Source organism: Macaca fascicularis, chromosome 17 (assembly GCF_037993035.2).
Source record: "Macaca fascicularis isolate 582-1 chromosome 17, T2T-MFA8v1.1".
Taxonomy (NCBI): Eukaryota; Metazoa; Chordata; class Mammalia; order Primates; family Cercopithecidae; genus Macaca; species Macaca fascicularis.
In genome coordinates this window covers 4,763,633-4,784,831 of record NC_088391.1, presented here as the reverse complement: position 1 = coordinate 4,784,831, position 21,199 = coordinate 4,763,633, and the positions used below count along the sequence as shown (strand labels likewise).

Here is a 21,199-nt window from a genome sequence, read left to right as displayed (position 1 = left end):
TAGGCTATAGTACAGAAAATCACTTTTCACTTTCCTTTTGGCTGCGCTGAAGGGAAACCCTTTCTAAGGCTCTAGAGCATCCGGGACTGCTGTTCTGAGTTAAAACGCGTGACCACCTGCTTCAGTGCAGAATCATGTCCCAACAGCAGAGCGCCTTCGGACAAAAGATTCTGAAAATTTTCATGGTATTCTGCAACTTAATTTTTGAACCTTAAGAAACCAGTTCAATTTACTTAAGCAAGGGTTTTTGACTGCTTGTTATACACAAGGCATTGTATGGGGCTTTACAGGAAAAATGTAAACATATACAATCCAGTACTAGTACTGTATAGGATTTCTCTTTTAAGATAATTTTATGGGTTACTTATGACATCAGCTACCAAGTTTTAAAAATGAAAGTGGGCATATATATTACTCATATGGTGTTCTGTGAATGTTTACCACGTCCAGGGTATTAGCCTTCCCAAATAAGTATATACTTCTCCAAGATAGAGTCTTCAATTAAATGTTTTGTATTTTCAAACTGCTCACTGGATACCCAGATAAATATTTGTTGAATGACTAAACTATAGTAAGAAACCAATACTAAGTGTTTAATCCATTGTCCAACTATTACTAGTTGCAAAGTTGCAACTCAAAATAAATAAATAAAATGGTAGAAAACAAAATACTTTCTTATCTCCTAAAAAACTATTTCTTCTTTACATTTTATTTATTTCTTCTTTACATTTTATCTTTACTTTTTAACAACGAACAATACTGTCTTTTTCAACAATTTCTTTCAGGAGTGTTACTGAATACGTCCTGCTACCTTTCCCTGGTTAGAATCTCAGGTTATTCAGAAATCAACAGCAAATGAGTCTTAAGTATTATTTGAGATCCCAGGAAAGAAAGATTAGCAAAAGGCATCCAAACATCAGACGGTTAGCTTGAATTCATGCATGTTTTCACACAGTCAGGAAGAAAAGGTGGTTAAGCATACGGTGCTGCCCTTGACAACGCGAGAGAAAAAGCAGATCCAGCTTAGTGTGCAGAGAGAACAGAGGCAGGAAGCTGGAGGGCCTCTGCTGGCTTGGGGAGGTGCACACCAGATCTTACTTGTGTCAGAAGACTGTCCAGTTCCTCGGTCTGGTTGGTCCCATACAAGCTGACCCCACCTATCACGGAAATGGGGCGTCTTCTCCGGGCTCCTTTGGGGCAGCCCACTGGAGCATTCTGGTCTTCAGGGCTGGCAGAAGTCAAGCTTGCCTGGGGGTCCTCGTTCACACGGTCTTCCTTCTGGGGGTCTGCAGCAACCGAGTCTTCAGGAATAGACAAACTGCGGCTGGCCAGCTGGCCGTAGTCAGAGAACGGCCGAGGCCTTGGCCGTCTCCCAGAGCCCCATCTCCTCCTGGGGGTTCTCTGTGCCTCTGTCCTTTCCTCATCCTGTGATGAACCTCGCCTCCATGGACCATCATGGAAGACCTTTCAAATGCGAACAAGTCAGGTGAGCTCAATATCCAGGAAGGTATTCAAAAAGAACAAGCCACACATTCCCTCTCACCGCCATAGCCCTGCCTCGGGTTTTCTCGATTTACTTGTTTATTAGAACAGCTATTTGTGTACTAGAACATGAAGACACAACTAAACCTTAATCAAAATAACCAAATCTATTATTATAGACTGATTCAATAGACTGATATTTCAATAACCATAATTGAAATAGTGGTTTGGTGACCAATGATGAGCTATGATAAAAGGCATTAAGAAAATCAGCACTGGGCCGGGCGCGGTGGCTCAAGCCTGTAATCCCAGCACTTTGGGAGGCCAAGACGGGCGGATCACGAGGTCAGGAGATCAAGACCATCCTGGCTAACACGGTGAAACCCCGTCTCTACTAAAAAATACAAAAAACTAGCCGGGCGAGGTGGCGGGTGCCTGTAGTCCCAGCTACTCGGGAGGCTGAGGCAGGAGAATGGCGTAAACCCGGGAGGCGGAGCTTGCAGTGAGCCGAGATCGCGCCACTGCACTCCAGCCTGGGTGACAGAGCCAGACTCCGTCTCAAAAAAAAAAAAAAAAAAAAAAAAGAAAATCAGCACTGGCCGGATGTGGTGGCTCATGTCTGTAATCCCAGCACTTTGGGAGGCCGTAGTGGGCAAATCACTTGAGGTCACAAGTTTGAGACCAGCTGGCCAACATGGTGAAACCCTATCTCTACTAAAATACAAAAACATTAGCCAGGTGTGTGGTGGCAAGTGCCTGTAATCCCAGCTACTTGGGAGGCTGAGGCAGGAGAGTCACTTGAACCTGGGAGGTGGAAGTTGCAGTGAGCTGAAACTGCACCTCTGCACTCCAGCCCGGGTGACAGAACGAGACTCTATCTCAAAAAAAAAAAAAAAAAAAGGGGCAGGTGCAGTGGCTCAGGCCTGTAATCCCAGCACTTTGGGAGGCTGAGAGGGGCAGATCAGGAGGTGAGGAGATCGAGACCATCCTGGCTAACACGGTGAAACTCCGTCTCTACTAAAAATACAAAAAATTAGCCGGGCGTGGCGGCGGCGCCTGTGGTCCCAGCTACTCGGGAGGCTGAGGCAGGAGAATGGCGGGAACCCGGGAGGCGGAGCTTGCAGTGAACCGAGATGGCGCCGCTCACTCCAGCCTGGGCGACAGAGCGAGAGTGCGTCTCAAAAAAAAAAAAAAAAAAAAAGAAGTGAATACGGAGCAAAGAGCAAAGAGCACAGTGTGGGGTTTATAGATACTCTACTCCAACCCCTCATTTTTCAAATCGGGAAAACTGGGACCTAAAGAAGTGACACGACTTGCCCAGGGCCACACAGCTAATCAGTGGCAACAAAGACACAGAACAACGGGCTTCGTGATTTATTTTCCACAAGTTTTCCTGCAAGGCCACGTCACCTCTGCTCAAAAGACAATCCCGTGCAGGTTCCAGCAACTTCCCTCTGCTGCTGTCCACAGATGGCTCCTGCCGGGGCTGCCACCTCTAAGTCTGTCTCCACTGACGGCATCCAGAATAGCATACAAACGGTTGTGAGCTGAAGGCTTTAAGAGAGTAGGCTTTTTTCCCACTGAACTCTTGTTACCTGCCTAAAAGCAGAGCCTCTCAAAAGAACTGAACTGTCACAAATCCCCTCCTGGGAACTGACTGCAACCAGGGAAAAGAGGGGAACCCACACCCACACACTGTCACAAAACTCATGTATTTTCCTGAAAGCCTATTTATCTTTCCTAGAAGCCACTTGTTTTCCCATAAGTTCTCTTCTCCCCTCCTAGTAAGATGCCACACACAGCTTAAACTCTAACCACCTCCTGGAGTCACTTTTTTTTTTTTTTGAGATGGAGTCGCACTCTTGTCACCAGGCTGGAGTACAGTGTGATCTTGGCTCACTGCAACCTCCACCTCCCAGGTTCAAGCGATTATCCTGCCTCAGCCTCTTTTTTTTTTGTTTGTTTGTTTTTTTTTGTTTTTTGAGATGTAGTCTCGCTCTGTCGCCCAGGCTGGAGTGCAGTGGCGCGATCTCGGCTCACTGCAAGCTCCGCCTCCTGGGTTTACGCCATTCTCCTGCCTCAGCCTCCTGAGTAGCTGGGACTACAGGCGCCCGCCACCGCGCCCGGCTAATTTTTTGTATTTTTAGTAGAGACGTGGTTTCACCGTGGTCTCGATCTCCTGACCTTGTGATCCGCCCGCCTCAGCCTCCCAAAGTGCTGGGATTACAGGCGTGAGCCACCGTGCCCGGCCTGCCTCAGCCTCTTAAGTAGCTGGGATTACAGGTACGCACCACCACGCCCAGCTAATTTATATATATATATATATTACTAGACACGGGGTTTCACCATGTTGGCCAGAATGGTCTTGAACTCCTGACCTCCTGATCTGCCCACCTCAGCCTCCCAAAGTACTGGGATTACAGGAGTGAGCCACCACACCCTGCCTGAGTCACATTTTTCTATGAACTGTCTCTCACACACAGACACCCGCATACACGCAGGGATGTGAATAAACATGTCTTTTCTTTTGCTAATCTGTCCTCTGCCAATTTAATTCACAGGCCTTCAGAACAGAGTCAAAGAGTGTAGAGGAAATAGTTTTCCTCTTCAACATCGCTATAGGAAAATATGAGAGAAATCATGAAAAGGTTAATACTATTTTATCTATTACAAACGACAAACACATTAAAGATAGCTTAAATTACCGAATGAAATGGCACAGACAACTTAAGTACACAGTGAGAATCAACCCAATTACATTACTGCCCCGTAATAAAAACGTTCAGGAACAACACGCTAGAAAAACAGAAGTACAAGAAGACCACAGGCAGGGAGCCGTCCACCTGCTCACAAACGGACGTGCAGTGCTTTGCTCTGTTTTCAGTTAGTGTTTTGGGGTCTGGTTTGTTTCAGTTTTACACTTACGCAACACGCACCCTGCTTTTTCTCAGTCACGCCAAAAGCAAGGAACTGCTCCAGGCAGTGACAGATGCTGGGTACAGGCAGGTGAGCTCCAAGCAGGTCAGTAGACAGCGGGGGCAGGACTCGGGATCACTCCTTTAACACACCATGCCTCAGAGGCAGCACAGTAGAGCACACAAAACCAACTGCTGGCCGGTGCAAAGTGGCTCACACCTGTAATCCCAGCACTTTGGGAGGCTCAGGCAGGAGGACTGCTTGAGCCCAGGAGTTCGAGACCAGCCTGAGCAACACAGTGAACTGTCACCTCAAAATAAATACATAAATAAATAATAGCAGGGCGTGGTTGCATGTGCCTGTGGTCCCAGCTACTTGGGAGGCCGAGGAAGGAGGATTGCTTGAGCCCAGGAGATGGAGGCTGCAGTGAGCCATGATTGCACTACTGCACTGGGAGACAAAGCAAGACCCATTGTCAAAAAAAAAAAAAAAAAAAAAAGAGAAACAACTGTAATTCTACGTTCAGTATTTATACAGTTCCAATGAAAATACAAAAGGAGAACACACTCCCTCTAAAAGGTAACACACATTCTAAAAATAGCAAAACTTAGTCAACAGGATAATACATACAATTGAAATGTCCATTTTACTCCCAGCAAAAGTACAAAGAGAAAGAGAGGGGAAAACTCTCAGATTTAAGCTGACATTCAAACATTGATTCTTAGCCAAAAGATGGTTAAATTCCTTATGAAACAAATTTGAACTTTGATGGATATGCTAAAATTGAATCTTTTTTTTTTTTTTTTAAAGCAAAGTTTATGTACTTCTGAACTACTACCAGGTTCATTCCAGGAAATGTAGTCTGGTTGTGATTCTACTTGGAACTGTGGACACACACACACTATCAAACAAACTTCTCCGGCAAGTGAGAGCCTACCTCAGAGTCTGGCACGGGCTGCCAGGGCCCATGGATGCACCAAAGAAACAGGCGGCTGGGCATAGCCACGTCCTCCGAAGAGTCTTTCTTGACTTTAAAACACCATCATGAAGAGCTACCCTCTTCCACGGCCATGCCAGAGCTCTGCCCCAGTCCAGACAATCCAGCCAGAGCCCTACCAGCTCCAAAACAGGCAGTTCACACCCCAGTCATAAACTTCTGTAAACAGACTTTCCAGTGGAATTACTGCCCTTGTAACTCTTGCTTCTCTGCATATATTTTGTTATTATTATTTTTGAGACGGAGTCTCGCTCTGTCGCCCAGACTGGAGTGCAGGGGCGCAATCTCGGCTCACTGCAAGCTCTGCCTCCCGGGTTCACGCCACTCTCCTGCCTCAGCCTCCCCAGCAGCTGGGACTACAGGTGCCTGCCAGCACGCCCGGCTAATTTTTTTTTTTTTTGTACTTTTAGTAGAGACGGGGTTTCACTGTGTTAGCCAGGATGGTCTTGATCTCCTGACGTGATTCGTCTGCCTCGGCCTCCCAAAGTGCTGGGATTGCAGGCATGAGCCACCGCGCCCGGCCATATATTTTATTTTATTTATTTATTTTGCAACAGTGTCACTCTGTTGCCCAGGCAGCAGCACAATCACAGCTCACTGCAGCCTCCACCTCCTGGGCTCAGGTGACCCTCCCATGTCAGCTGCTCAGGTAGCTGGGACTATAGGTGCGCACCACCGCATCAGTTCATCTGTTTATTTTTTGTAGAAACAGGGATTCACCATGTTGCCCAGGCTGGTCTCAGACTCCTGGGCTCAAGTAATTCACTTGCCTTTGCCTCCCCAAAGGGCTGCGATTACAGGTGAGAGCCACCGTGCCTGGCCTCTCCGCATATATTTTAAAGTGTTTTACTTATTATTACATGTTTTCTTCCTGTAAGATTTCATATTTTACTTTGCAAAACTAATAAGCCAATATAGGCTTTGTTATCTCCAGTGAGACACTTTAAAACATTTTCTTGAAACGACAGTGAAAACAAATTATTAAACAGACGAAAAATGAAAGATTCAGACAAAATAACTTGATTTCTCTTATATCCATTCAGAGGCCTAACCTAAAGGCCTAACCTAAAGGAAGTATAGTCAAACAGCAAGTATTCCAGTACCTGTGAGATTTTATTTAGAGATTGGGTCTTTGCAGATGGAATAAAGTTAAAATCAGGTCCCCCCGGGTTAGGTGGGCTGCAATGCAATGGCTGGTGTCCTTATGACGCAGATGGAAATTTGGACACAGACAAACATGAAAGGGAGAAAGCCACGGGAGGACGGAGGCAGAGACTGGAGTGATGCATCCACAGGCCAGGGGCACCAGGGAAGGCGAGCTGCCACTGCAGGCTGGACGAGACTAAAAAGAAGCCTCCTTCGCACCTTGGAGTGATTGTGGACTTGTCAACACTTTGATCTCAAACCTCCGGCCTCCAGAACGGTGAGAGAACAGATGTCCACTGTTTTAGGCCACCTAGGTTGTGGTGATTTGTTAGAGTAACCCTAGGAAACTCATACAGCAAGGTAATTCAGAAGAAAACTAAAGCACAGGGACTCTGGGCATACCAAAGGTTTTTTGGAGATGATATAAATACAATAAACGGACTCCCCAGTTTTCTCCTAGGGTACCAGCATCCTGGCTACCATGAGAATTCACATACAGGGGTCGAGGTGAGATGGAAAACACCTCAGCAGTGGATGCCACAGAGGACCACAGTGAACGCTGCAATTTCTGAATGCCTATGAGGTGCCAGACCTATGCCAGGCATACATGCTACCTTGCTTAATCTTCTCAGCCACCCTGTGAGGCAGGTACTGTTCACAGAATTTTACTGATTAAGACACCAGGGCTGAAATAGATGAAATGATTTGCTCACATTAATAGAGCCAGAAAAGGGAAGGGCTTATGTTACAACCCAGTCTGTCTGACTTCAAAACCTCCGTCTCTCCTCTATAAAGCCTGCATACGTAGCATGTACTTTTACAGGAGGAAAATAGAGCTTTGCAGGTTTTCCTTCCCTCAGGTGTAGAACTGCTGGAGGGAGGGGAGAGAGAATGGCAATTATCAGAGGCTCTGGTAACATGTGCCCTGGGCAATCTGGTAAAACCTACAGACCCCAGAATGACACGTTCACATGCATAAAAGAAAATGAGAGAGGATTGTAAAGTAAGACGATTTAAAAGAGCTGTAATGTGGTAACATATGTCAGGTATGAATTAAGAGGATGGGTGTGAGGTAGTGATTCTGAAGTATTGATGAGTGATGTCAATATATTTCAAGACATGAGAAAAACCTGTTGTATAATGTGAGAAAGGTCTGTAATTAGACAGTATCACCAATATCTAAAATTCCTGGGTTAGATAACAACACTTAGGAGTATCTAGGGCATCAGTCTTGTGCTCCAATTCTTAAAAAACGAAAATTTAGGCCTTACAACTTATAAAGTCAAAAAAGTAGCATCTCACTATCCCAGAACTATATCTCATTACCCAACGTCCCTTAAATGAAAATTAATGTGTCATAACCAAAAATACCCTGCACAGGCCTGTTTTTATGTGTTGCAACGATCTGTCCCAGGATTTTAAGTGGGTAAGGGGAACGCATAGGATCCCAGATGAATTGCCATATTTTGAGGAGCTGAAAGCAGGAACAAGGAAATATTTACATATGCAGAAAGAGGTAAGTTTGAGCCTTAATGACATTTTTTCTTGTGGGAGGGGGTAGTATTTTTAACACCAAAGGAATAACATGTTACATTCACTTAGAAATCAGATTTTCAAGTTGCTTTCCCATCTAACTATGATTATATTTTCCAAGAAGCAAAGAAGACATAATTACCCCCATGTCTTAAGATGAGAAGACAATGGATTTACTGAAAGATAAGAGCAAGCGAGATAGTTCAGGAACTTTAATTTCATCTTTGGAAGACCAGCACTAAACAGGACCCCACCATTAATAGCAGTAGGTAAGAAAGATGCCAAATGGCTTTATGGGTTATAGCAAAAACCCTTAGCAGCAATTGATGCTGCTCCCCAAAAAGCCTTCATGAGCGTATCACACACGCAGTCTGCACTGCTGGCTTCTGCCCTATGTATTTCTCTGGGCTATTTCTCCATTCATCCATGTGTGTGTAGACACAGTCACGTGCATGCATCTGGCTAGGACTCTTCCGTGCTGGTTCCTCCCACAGTCCCGACCTTCACTTCTTTCCAACGTTCTCTTTCTCTCTCCTTGCCTAGGCCCTCTTCCCCTAACTGTTGTGTATGGAACCAAGAGTCGATTTTGTTTCATGGAATAAATCATATTAGGTTTCCTATCCTTAATTTTTATAACAATGAGGTGGAATTTTCTTTTCTTTTTTCCTTTTTTTTTTTTTTTGAGACAGTCTCACTCTGTCACTCAGATTGGAGTAAGTAGCACGATCTCGGCTCACTGCAGCCTTGAACTCCCAGGCTCAAGTGATCCTCCCACCTTGGCTTCCTGAGTAGCTGAGACTACAGGCATGCACCACCAGGCCCAGCTAATTTTTAAGTTTCTGTAGAGACAGGGGTCTCACTATGTGGCTCACGCTGGTCTCAAACTCCTGGGCTCAGGCAATCCTCCCGCTTCGGCCTCTCAAAGTGCTGGGATTACAGGAGTGAGCTGCCATGCCTGGCCTGCTGGAATAATCTTTCTGTCTAAGCTGCCTTTGGCTTTCGTAGCCCTCGATGGGGTGTGTGTGTTGCAGGGGAAGTGAATTATCCCGGCACGCGGGGAGGTGCCCCATAAACGGGGCCTGCCACCAGGCGGGCTTCCTGGTCCTCCACCCCCTGGCTCTTTCCACCGGTCCAGGCATGGCTCCGTGCATCACTCAGGCAGGCTGAGGAACAACCACCGCGAGGGGAGGCGCTCCTGTGAGAGCCCAGTTACCCATGCAAAGTGGAGGACAGGAGGGATGGCCTCTGACCCACTTCAAAACTAAGTAAATGGCAAAACGCCCTGCATTGCACTGAGTGACGCCGTCTCACGAATGTGCCTGTTCAAGGTGGCTCTGCTGCACCCCTCACGGTTTCCGCTACTTTAGGGACCGTCTTGGGAAGGGGAAGACAGGGTTATTAAGTTGTCGCTTCTTTCCTCAGGCCTGGCTCTTAGGACAGGGCCTGGGCCAGAAACAGACCAGGCACGATACTGGAAGCAGAAACATTTACTGGGTTACTCTTTCTGTGGCCTGTAGGTAAAAATAAATAATAACTCTGGGCTACATTCTTACAAATGTGCTGCATTTTTTTACTAGGATGTTAGGTTTTAACCTGTAAGAATCTTCAGTGGTTGGTGGAATTCTGACAGCAAATGAAGCACAAGTGACTAAGCTAAACTTTTCTAATTACTACGGAATGGGGTTACGTGCAAGTCAGTAATCGTGACATCATTTAAAGAGTCTCCAAACAACAACAACAACAAAAATAAGCAACTATTATAACCCAGAAAACTGTGGCCTTGTCCCTTGGATTCAGGAAACAGTTTGGTCATTTGTTAAACATTTTCAAACAATGAATGTTTATCTCCCTCGAAGTAGGAGAGGAGCATGGTGGTGATATTAGATACTTCAATTGTCCTTGAATGTGTTACATGGATGATAAAAGATGCTGAAAACACAGCTGGTGACCCCACGGCCTTGTATCTAACCTGTTTTATAGACTGATATGGTAGTTTATTTAAAAATGCAAATACACGGAAGTTCATGGAGAACACTTACTTTGATACTATGAGCCCAGTTCCACGAGCATAAAAAACACTAGTACTTAAGAAAAATGTAATCACTAGTGAAATCTTAGAATACAAGATGGAGAAATCAGTGTAGCTGAACTCCTCTTCAATTTAAAGAAAGGAAGGAACTCCATATGACAGTGACAAACTCCATTCCAGCCCCTGTGATCATGTCCTGTGCCCCTCACCTCACCTGCCTCCCTCACTCACATCACAGACACGTGTCACCACCCTCACCCCAAAACCATCACTCCCAGGCTGATGGTTTTCCCCCTTAGCCTCAATAATAATTATTCAAGGGAGTTCTGTTTTTTAGGCTCAAGTACAACATCCAGACCATCCTGCCATCTCAAAATCAATAGTAACAGGATGCTGAAACTGACATCCAGGTGGAGAAAACAAACTGGTAGGTTGCATTTTTTCTTTTTTTAAGACAGGGTCTCACTCTGTCATCAGGCTGCAGTGCAGTGGCACAATTACGGCTCACTGCAGCTTCAACCTTCAGGGCTCAAGTGATCCTTCTGCTTGGCTAATTTTTGTATTTTTAGCAGAGATAGGGTTTTGCCATGCTGGTCAGGCTGGTCTTGAACTCTTGAGCTCAAGTGATCCACCTGCTTCAGACTCCCAAAGTGCTGAGATTACAGGTGTGAGACACCATACCTGGCCATAGGTTGCAATTTTATGCCTGGACTAATTAAGAGTAAAGAGACAGTTTAAAGCCATCATATTATGAAATAAATGCACATAATTACCACATCTTAAAACATGTTTCATCTCTGAAATACATGCTAAAGAATATAGAGGTCTACTTTCAAACTTGTTATTTTCAATGAGTGAAAAAACACGATTTTATAAAAATGAACTTACTTTCCTCTTTGGAAATTAAACTTATTGACTGAGGAGGACTTAGTATTTCAAGAGTAATAACCACATTTTAGCTCTGAATATGTTAGCAACCTGTTGTCTTTCTCTTTTTTTGGGGGGGCGGGGGGCAAGGTCTCTATCTGACACCCAGGCTGGAGTGCAGTGGTGCAATCTCAGCTCACTGCAGCCCCCACCTCCTAGGCTCAGGTGATCCTCCTACCTCAGCCTCCCGAGTAGGTGGGACTAGAGGTACGCACCACCACGCCTGGCTAATTTTTCTATTTTTAGCAGAGACAGAGTTTTGCCATGTTGCCCAGGCTGGTCTTAAACTCCTGGTTTCAAGGGATCCACTCACCTCAGCCTCCCAAAGTGTTGGGATTACAGGTGTGAGCCATCATACCCAGACTGTTGTTTATCTTTCTTTGTAATTTCATACTCTCCTGTCCCTGGCCTCCATCCCATGATATAAATAAACTTACTTTCATTTAATTACTGATTGAGGACCACTAAGTATTTCAAAATCAGTGACCATGTTTCAGATAACGGAGTCAGCCATCCTGTCCCTATCTCCTCCATCATCTCCTGAAACCCTGCGCCACTCTACAAACAAATTAGTTGCAATTTTCCTCCCCCCATTCTCAACAATCCTGTTCTGAAGCTGTCTTACTTAGTCTCAGATACATGAGGAACAAGGTAATGGGTCCTTGCCAACAATAAGCTTTTATACTTTTATTAATTATACACGATTGTATCACACCTGCTTTAAACTCGTAAGCGTCCAGGGCCTCCCTGACCAGGTAAACACCCACCTCTGACGTGCTGTGCACCACAGACACTCGGGCCACGCGGACTCTCTGCACACAGGAGCCATCACAAAGGAAAGGCAAGATCGCAAGGAGCACCCGGAGTGCTTCTATTTTCACTGAGGAATACAAGAATCTAATGTGTTCTGCTGCCAAATATTTCCAGTAGGTTTAATTCAAAACTTGGCAGTTAAAGAATTACAGGTGAAAAATTTATGCCACAAAGAGTAAAAATGCAAAGCCAAATGTACAAGGTATCCTCACGGTAAACATGTGAAAAGCATACAATATACATTAAACAGTGAGGCTGTAATCCTTTGCCTGGTCACAAACTGTAAACAAGGCTTCAGCCACCTGTCCCCTACCTGTGGCATTGACCTACTAAACATGGCACCGCTCTGGCCCTGGAGTCACCCTGCAGTCCAAGGTGGCTTTCTTTCCTGTATCACCCAGTGAACTCCCAAAACAAATGGCCAGAAAACGGACTGAAGCACCTTAGCAGAGCCAGCCCATCCCAACCAGCCAAAACATTCCCACTAAAACATCGAGGAGAGGCTGGGGACAGCGGCTCACACCTGTAATCCCAGTACTCTGGGAGGCCGAGGTGGGCGAATCACTTGAGGTCAGGAGTTCGAGACCAGCCTGGCCAACATGGCGAAACCCTGTCCCTACTAAAAATGTAAAAACTAGCCGGGAATGGTGGTGCACACCTGTAATCCCAGCTGCTCAAGAGGCACAAGAATCGCTTGAACCCGGGAGGCGAAGATTGCAGTGAGCCGAGATTATGCCACTGCACTCCAGTCTGGGAGACAGAGCAAGACTCTGTCTCAAAAAAAAAAAAAAAAAAAAAAAAAGTCAATGAGAAGAACTGGTTTGGGCTGGAACTTGTGCAGCAGGAAGTGACCCAAGTTCAGAGGTAAGAATGGTACACATGGAGTCACAAGAGAAAGTGGGACGTAAATTTATCGACCATGATACCAGCATTTGAAACACGCCCTTAACCTACAGTACATCATTTAATTTTGCATGTGTGGTAAAAAATATATATATTTTACATATTTAATATATTGTATATTATATACATTTAATATATTATACATAATATATATTTACATACTATATATTTAATATATTATATATTTACAGTCTATATATTTAATATATTATATGTAATATATATTGTATAAACATATGTTTATATATTATATATTTATATATATAAACAAAATATATATATAAAAAATGTCTACTATTTTGACTACTTTTTAAAAATTGTAACATGGGGGTCTGGTTATGTTGCCCAGGCTGGTCTCAGACTCTTGGCCTCAAGTGATCTGCCCATCTTGGCTTCCTGAGTAGCTTGAGATTACAGGTATGTGTCCCTGCACCCAGCTCCATTTTAATTATTGTTAGGTGTATGAGTCAGTGGGATTAAGTACATTCACACTGTTATGTAATTATCACCACCATCCATCTCCAGAACTTTTTCATCTCTCCCAAATGTATCTCTGTATCCATTAAATACTCTCTTCCCCCTCAACTCCTGGCAATGACTACTCTACTTTCTGTCTCTATGAATTTGACTACTCTACGGATCTCCTATCAGTGGAATCATACAGTATTTATTGTTTTGTGATTGCCTGATTTCACTTAGCATAATGTCCTCAAGGTTCAGCTACACTGTAGCATGTTTTATTTTGTTTTGTTTTGAGATGGAGTCTTACTCTGTCGCCAGTGCTTGGAGTGCAGTGGTGTGATCTCGGCTCACTGCAACCTCTGTCTCCTGGGTTCAAGAGATTTCCTGCCTCAGCCTCTGCCTCCCAAGTAGCTGGGACTACAGGCACCTACCATTACGCCCAGCTAATTTTTTGTATTTTTAGTAGAAACGGGGTTTCACCACGTTGGCCAAGCTGGTCTCGAACTCCTGACCTCATGATTCACCAGCCTCAACCTCCAACAAGTGCTGGGATTACAGACGTGAGCCACCATGCCCAGCCTGCAGCATGTTTGCTAAGGCGTAAATGATATTCCACCGTGTGTGTACGCACTATGCTTTTTATCCATTTGTCCATCAGCGGACACTCGGGCTGTTTCCTTGTTTTGCCTCTTATGAACAGTGCTGCTGTGAACACGGGTGTCTACATACCTGCCTGAGTCCTGCTTTCAATTCTCTTGGGCATATACCCAGAAATGGAACTGCTGGATCAGACAGTAATTCTACACTTAACTTTGAGGGAATCAGCACACTGTTTCTCACAGTGGCTGTACCATCATTTTATACTCCCACCAGCAGCACACAAGGGTTCCAATTTCTCCATATCTTTGTGAACACTTGTTTTTTTTTTATAGTAGCCACTCTTAATGGGTGTGAAGTGGTATCTAACATGGTTTAAATTTGCATTTCCCTAATGATTAGTGACACTGAAGATGTTTTCATATACTTTATCATTTGCATATATATACATATACACACACACACACATATATATGTATGTATTTTTTTTTTTCAGATGGAGTCTCTGTCACCCAGGCTGGGGTGCAGTGGTGCAATCTTGGCTCACTGCAACCTCCGCCGCCTGGGTTCAAGCGATTCTCCTGCCTCAGCAGCCTCCCTGAGTAGCTGGGACTACAGGTGCACACCACCACGCCCAGCTAATTTTTTTTGTATTTTTAGTAGAGACAAGGTTTCACCATGTTGTCCAGGCTGGTCTTGAACTCCTGACCTCAGGTGATCCACCCGCCTCACCTGCATATCTTCTTTAGAGAAATGTCTATTCAAGTCCTTTGCCCATTTTTTAAATGGGGCTGTGTTTTTTGTTGTTGTTGAAGATATCATTTAATTTAAAAGCTCTCTGAAGTAGATGCATTTAATTCTATTTTACAGATAAGAAAGATTAAGCCATTCCTCAAGAGATGAGGAGGCTAGTAAATGGTGAGAAAGTCTGCATACCACATCGCAAAGCCGATGCTGATTCTAGGCCTCCTTCCCCATTTGGAGACCGAGCTACAGGCCCGGCCCCACCCCTCACTAGTTATGTGACAGTCCTTGAACTTTTCCAAGCCTCAGTTTACTCATCTGTTAAAGCAAATACAAAAATCACCTATGTCACAGGTGGCTGGGAAAATCGAATGCAACAGTGTTGCACAATGGAACTTTGTTCACTGAAAAGGCATCATATCAATCTGTTATTATTGATATTCTTATTTTCAAGAAACAGTTACTTTGTAAAATCCTAAATGAGTTGGTAAAAATTCCAGTTCTCAGTAGCGGATGGAGCAATTGCTAGCAATTGCTAGCAATTACACTCCTTAACATATTTCAGACCAAATTCTTCATTTGATTTGAGACAGGGTTTCACTCTGTCACCCAGGCTGGAGTGACGTGGTGCAACCACAACTCACCGTGGCGTCAATCTCCCAGGCTCAAGCAATCCTATCACCGTGGCCTCCTGAGTAGCTGGGACCACAGGCGTGCACCACCACCCTGGCTAACTTTATTTTTGTTAGAGACAAGGTCTCACTATGCTGTCCAGGCTGGTCTCAAGCTCCTGAGTTCAAGTGATCCAGCCTTGACCTCCCAAAGTTCTGGGATTTTAGGTACGAGCCACCACGTCAGCCAGACAAATTCTTCATCGCACCACTTCTTGCTTGAAAAGTTTTTATTTCATTTTTTGCCAGAGGGAATTTTTGTCTGTAGAAACATACATTCAAGTTATAATACCGTTCAATTTAAAAAAAAAAGATTAAAAGCAATCTTTCTCTTTTCCTGGCTTGCCTCCCTGGCTTAAACCACAGCACCACTCTATTCCGAAGTACAGGACACTTTATACCTAGAGGAGCCTCAGCCTGGACAGCCAGTCTCAAAGTTTGCGCTGACAAAAGTCGTTTTCCTGAGTTGATTGCTGATAGTTCAAATTGTTGGGTCTAAACCTCAGGGACTCTAATTCAGTAGCTTTGGGTGAGGCTCAGAAATCTGTAGCTTTGGTTTGTACCTCAGGGCGGGGTCTCTGCTCTGGCTATAACTTGGAAGTATATTATTTGCAAAGTTTAACTGGTCTGTACTGAAATGTCTGACCAAAGGAAGTAATTTTAATCATAACAATGATTTATGTTATAAAAGCTACTATTTACCGGATTTACCGTGTTCCAAGGCACTGTGGTAAGTACCTTACGTGCATTATTTCATTTAATTCTGGCAGTACTATTATCCCAATTTTTAAAGAAGTTGAGGCTTAAGTAGGTCAACTGTCTTTCTTAAGAACACACTGCTAGTTAGCAATAAAACTAGGACAGACCTCAGCAGAACAAGGCCCAACTACTTTACACCATCCAGCTTCCTGATCACTCAAGTTGGGAATGGCTAGCTGGCAGCCATGTGGATCCTGGTATCCTAGAAAGTTACTAGATCAGTGCAGGGCAGCAAGCAGCTGTGAATGCTATATCCTCTCCAACCCACAGGACCCCTCTCTCTACTCTCACACCAGCTGACTCCCTGAAGTCTGTCCCAGAGTATTGCAAATGGTGGTTTTGTCCCCAGACTGTCGGAAGTACAAGAAACAGGTAATGTTCAGTTTATACAGTGACTTGTGGCAATGGGTACTCCGACCCCCACCAACAAAACCTATGTCATTCCTTCTAATCATCACCATCACGGCAGACACAACTAAATCAATTGGTGTCACCAAGCCAGGTTGAAAGCAATTCCACCCTGGGTGCTCTTTGATGTTAATTGTTATAGAGAGGTTCAAGAAGAGAAATATAGAAGAGGAGAAAAACATACACTGAAATCAGTTTCTTGGTCATCAAGCTAAAATTCTCCGTCTGGAGGATATGGAAATGTACCTTTCTGTACTGAGTACTTCAGTAAGGCCTAATTACACCCTCCTATCCACAAATTAAAACGAGGTGCTAATTAAGAAAACACTGAAGAATATACCATGATATTGGTTCCCATCATAGCTTAAACTTCAGGAAGCTTAACACACATAGCATTAATACGATGCAGTACATCCTGACAGGTTGATTGCAAGTGGTTATTGTGGTAATTTCTATAAAAGCTGGCATTTACTCTCTTGTGCAGGTATGGGGGATGATTCTGTCTCCCTCCCCCCTTATTTTTAACGAGAAAATCCTATTTAATGGCATTTCACTAGAGAAACTATTCTAGAAATGAGCCACTGGAAAGTTCAAAACTACAGGTATACGATAATTTTATTTAGATTCTGCATTTGTAGAAATAATCTTATCAGTGTTTTTTTCTTTTAAGTGTATGAAGCTCTGCAGCCTGGCAGCAGTGCTGCGTGAGACTCGGGATTCTGTAGCTTTGGCCTGCATCGGGGGTCTTCACTCTGGCTACAACTTCAGAAGTACACAGTTTGCAAGTTTTAACTAGTTTGTACTGAAATGCGTGACTCAAATGTTGAGCACCATTTCAGAAATACTTTGAAACTTTCCACTGAAAAACAGGTAATAAGGAGCATAAACATTTTCAGAGCAAACGGAAACTTCTTTTTTTACAAACTGACTTAGAAAATGACTCAATTGTTAAAGTAAAAAGCTACTTTCACATTTCGACTCATGATCTGAATTTCTATGATTTAGTATTTCTGCAGGAGATCCCTTTTCTCTTTCATATTGTTCTCCAGCAAAAAGAAACAAAACAAGCTAAAAACATTCTGGGAAAAACTGAACATAAACTAGCACCAAGATGACTCACAGAAGGCACACGGATTCTCTTCACATCACACGAAAAAGCCCCTGTCAGAGAAGATGGCTGCTGTGTGTCTGCCCTAGGCATACTATTTAGGAAATATCATAAAACACTAGCTGTCACAGCAGGGCAGATGTCCCTATAACAACATGTTCAATTCATTAGAAAAATATTTTTTGAAAGCACACATAATATCATATTTAAAAATCTTTCCAACTCTAATTTTGTGATTCAAATTCTTGAACGTTTTTGTCAGAGAGAAATGAATGAGAACCCAGAGGAACATGGAAACTTACATTCTCTGTAGTACAAAGAGCACAGGCAGCTGAATAAAACGGAGGCTCGATAACCAGATGTTCATACATTAAAAAACGAATCTTCCTATTACACACAAGAACAACTAAACATGGTGCAGATACCTAAATGTAAGAGCTAAAATGATAAAACTTTCAGAAAATAACACAAGAGAAAATCTTTGTAATCTTAGAGTTCTTAGATCTACAGAAAACTACAAAAATTTGGTAACTGAATTTTCATCAAAACTAGACTTTGACTCTTTAAAAAATATTATAAAATTGGGCTGAGAGAGGTGGCTCATGCCTGCAATCCCAGCACTTTGGGAGGCCAAGGCAGGCAGACCGCTTGAGCTCAAGAGTTCGAGCCCAGCCCGGGCAGCATGGCAAAACAATACAATTAACCAGGCATGGTGGTGTGTGTCTGTAGTCCCAGTTACTGGGTCGGGGTGGTGCTGAGGCAGGAGGATTGCTTGACCTTGGGAGGCTGAGGCTGCAGCAAGCTGTGACTGCACCATTGTACTCCAGCCTGGGCAAGAGAGTGAGACCCTGTCTCAAAAAAGAAAAGTATTAAAAAATTTAAAAGACAAGCCAGATTGTGAGAAAATACTTGCAATTCGTATTAATTTGATGTGTCAACTTGATTGGGTGCAAGAATCCCCAGAAAGGTGATAAAGCATTATTTCTGGGTGTGTTTGCGAGGGTGTTTCCAGAAAAGACTGGCGTTGGAATCAGTCATCAGTAGAGTAAGTAAAGAAGATTTGCCCTCAAGGATGTGGGTAGACATCTACAATCCCTTGAGGGGTCAAATAGGACCAAAAGGCCAGGCATCCCCTCCTCTCCTGGCAGACATCCACCTTCTCCTGCCCAGGAACACCAAATCTCCTGGTTCTTGGGCCTTCGGACTCCATGACTCACACCAGCACTCCACCGCACCACCTTGTCCTCGGCTTTCCAGGCTCACGCTGAACCACACGTCCGGCTTCCTGGTTCTCCAGGCTGCAGATGGCAGATCTTGGTATTTGGCCTTAGTCGCACCAGCTGATTTTCATATGTATCCTATTGGTTCTCGTCCTCTAGAGAACCCTGAATAATCATATTATCTGATAAAGGACAGGTAGCCAGGAAATATAAAGAAACCTTAACTGCTCAATAAGAGGATGACAAAGAATGCAATGAAATGATGAGCAAAAGATCTGAATGGGCACTTCGCTAAATCAGATCACGTGAATGGCTAATAACCCCACGAAACGATGTTCAACATCATTAGTCATTAGGGAAATGCTAATGAAAGCTAAAATGAAATACCACTCTGCACCCACTGGAATAGCTAGAATACTGACAATCCCAAGTACTGGCAAGGATGAGGAGAAACTGGAACCCTTACACGGTGCTGCTGAGAATCTAAAATGGTGCAGTCATTTTGGAAAGCAGGTTGGCAGCTGCTCAGACAGTTTAACACAGAGTTGTCACAGGACCTAGCAATTCTACCCCTAGGCATCCACCCAAGAGAAAGGAAGCATATTTCCACCCAAGAACTTGTATGTAAGTATTCACAGCAGCATTACTTGTAAGAGTGAAAAGGCAGAAACAACCCGTCTCCATCGACAAATGAATGGATAACAAAGTACGGTCTAGAGAGCCACGCACTGGAATATTACGCAGCCTTAACAAGGAAGGAAGCACCGATCATGCTCCGTGGACAAACCTTGAAAACAAGGTTCTGCTCAGTGAAAGAAGCCGGTCACAAAAGACCACATATTACAGGATTCTATTTCTATGAAACGTCCAGAAAAGTAAAATCATAGACACAAAACACAGATCCGAGGCAGGGGCTAGGAACAGAAAGTGACTGTAAACGGCACAAGGCTTCTTTCTGGGGTGGTGAAAATGTGTTAAAATTAGTCTGTGGTCAGACTGGATTAAGAAAATGTGGCACATATACACCATGGAATACCATGCAGCCATAAAAAAGGATGAGTTCGTGTCCTTTGTAGGGATGTGGATGAAGCTGGAAACCATCATTCTCAGCAAACTATCGCAAGAACAGAAAACCAAACACCGCATGTTCTCGCTCATAGGTGGGAATTGAACAATGAGAACACTTGGACACAGGAAGGGGAACATCACACACCGGAGCCTGTTGTGGGGAGTGGGGAGGGAGGAGGGATAGCATCAGGAGATATACCTAATGTAAATGACAAGTTAATGGGTGCAGCACACCAACATGGCACATGTATACATATGTAACAAACCTGCACGTTGTGCACATGTACCCTAGAACTTAAAGTATAATAATAATAATAATAAAGAAATGAATCCAAAAAAAAAAAAAGGAAAAAAAATTAGTCTGTGGTGATGGCTGCAGAGCTCCATAAACATATAAAAATCACCGAATTGTTTGCTTAGTAAAAGGTGTAGACACAAAGCCCATCAGCTGTGGCCTGGTCTTGGGTGGGAGCAGGGACTGACTGTAAAAGGCATGGGGAAGCCTTCTGAGGGGAGCCAAGTGTTCTTTAGCTGGACGGTGGTGGTGGCTGCATACTCTACATTTTCCAAAAACCATCAAACCGCATACCTACAACCGGGGAGTTGATGTTGTGCAAATCAGAGTTCTCTACAGAGCTGGTCTGATTAACCTCAGCCACGGAACGTCCCTCTGTGTCCCTGCTCTGACAATGTCACTGGCTTTCCACCACTTACAGGGTAAAGTCCAAATTCACAGCTGTAAGCGAGGCTCTTCCTAATGATGTCCGGACCTACCTGCTTAACCTTACCTCCCTCCTCTCCACCCAGCCACCCTGTACAGAAGTTCTGCAAGCCATCTGCAGCTCCCTGACCAAACAGATGCATCACTTTGCTAGAAACTCATATGCAAAGCCCCGTGCTAAGTCCACACATCACCTCAGCTAATCTTCACAACAGTCCCATGCGGTCAGGATGCTCATCACCCACAGTTTACAGGTGAGGAAAATGAGATTTAGAAAAGGTCGAGAACTAGTAAGCAGCAGAGCTGAGCTCAGGGGTGGGCATCCACCTCCTGTTCCACACTCCTCCCGCCAGCCTGGAAGTCCAGTGCCCTTCTGCAACTGCTGCCCGAAGCGCTAAAGACCCCACTCCACTGTCCCCAGTTCTGCCACTTTCCAGCCTGGGTTCTTAATTCTGCCGCCTTTGGGGCTCCTGTGGCACTTAGTGCATTCGCATGAGGAGCCCTTCCCACTACGTCATAATGACCTGCACACATTCCTGTCACCAGCTGGACTCCGAACCCATTAGAGCACAGACAGCGTCTTTTTGTTGCACCCTCTTCTGTTCACATAGCAGGTGTTGAGTGGTGAGGCACATGACGATTCCTTGTGCACTGATTGAATTCTGCTTAATGATTCCGTCTGAACTTGGATTATT

At 44.2% G+C, this 21,199-nt stretch overlaps 1 protein-coding gene across 17 annotated transcripts in view; it reads right to left on the bottom strand.

Moving 5' to 3' along the window:
* SPATA13 (spermatogenesis associated 13) overlaps positions 1–21,199 on the bottom strand; it is a 327,141-nt gene that overhangs the window by 61,277 nt on the left and 244,665 nt on the right. For 9 of the 17 annotated variants that reach the window (XM_015439064.3, XM_074021719.1, XM_065533069.2 and 6 more), the window contains one exon: positions 1,099–1,464. The exons of the other annotated variants lie outside the window; for them this stretch is intronic. In XM_015439064.3, the coding sequence (XP_015294550.3) occupies positions 1,099–1,464 (366 nt within the window). The remainder of the gene's footprint in view (positions 1–1,098; positions 1,465–21,199) is intronic. 17 annotated transcript variants of the gene reach the window in all.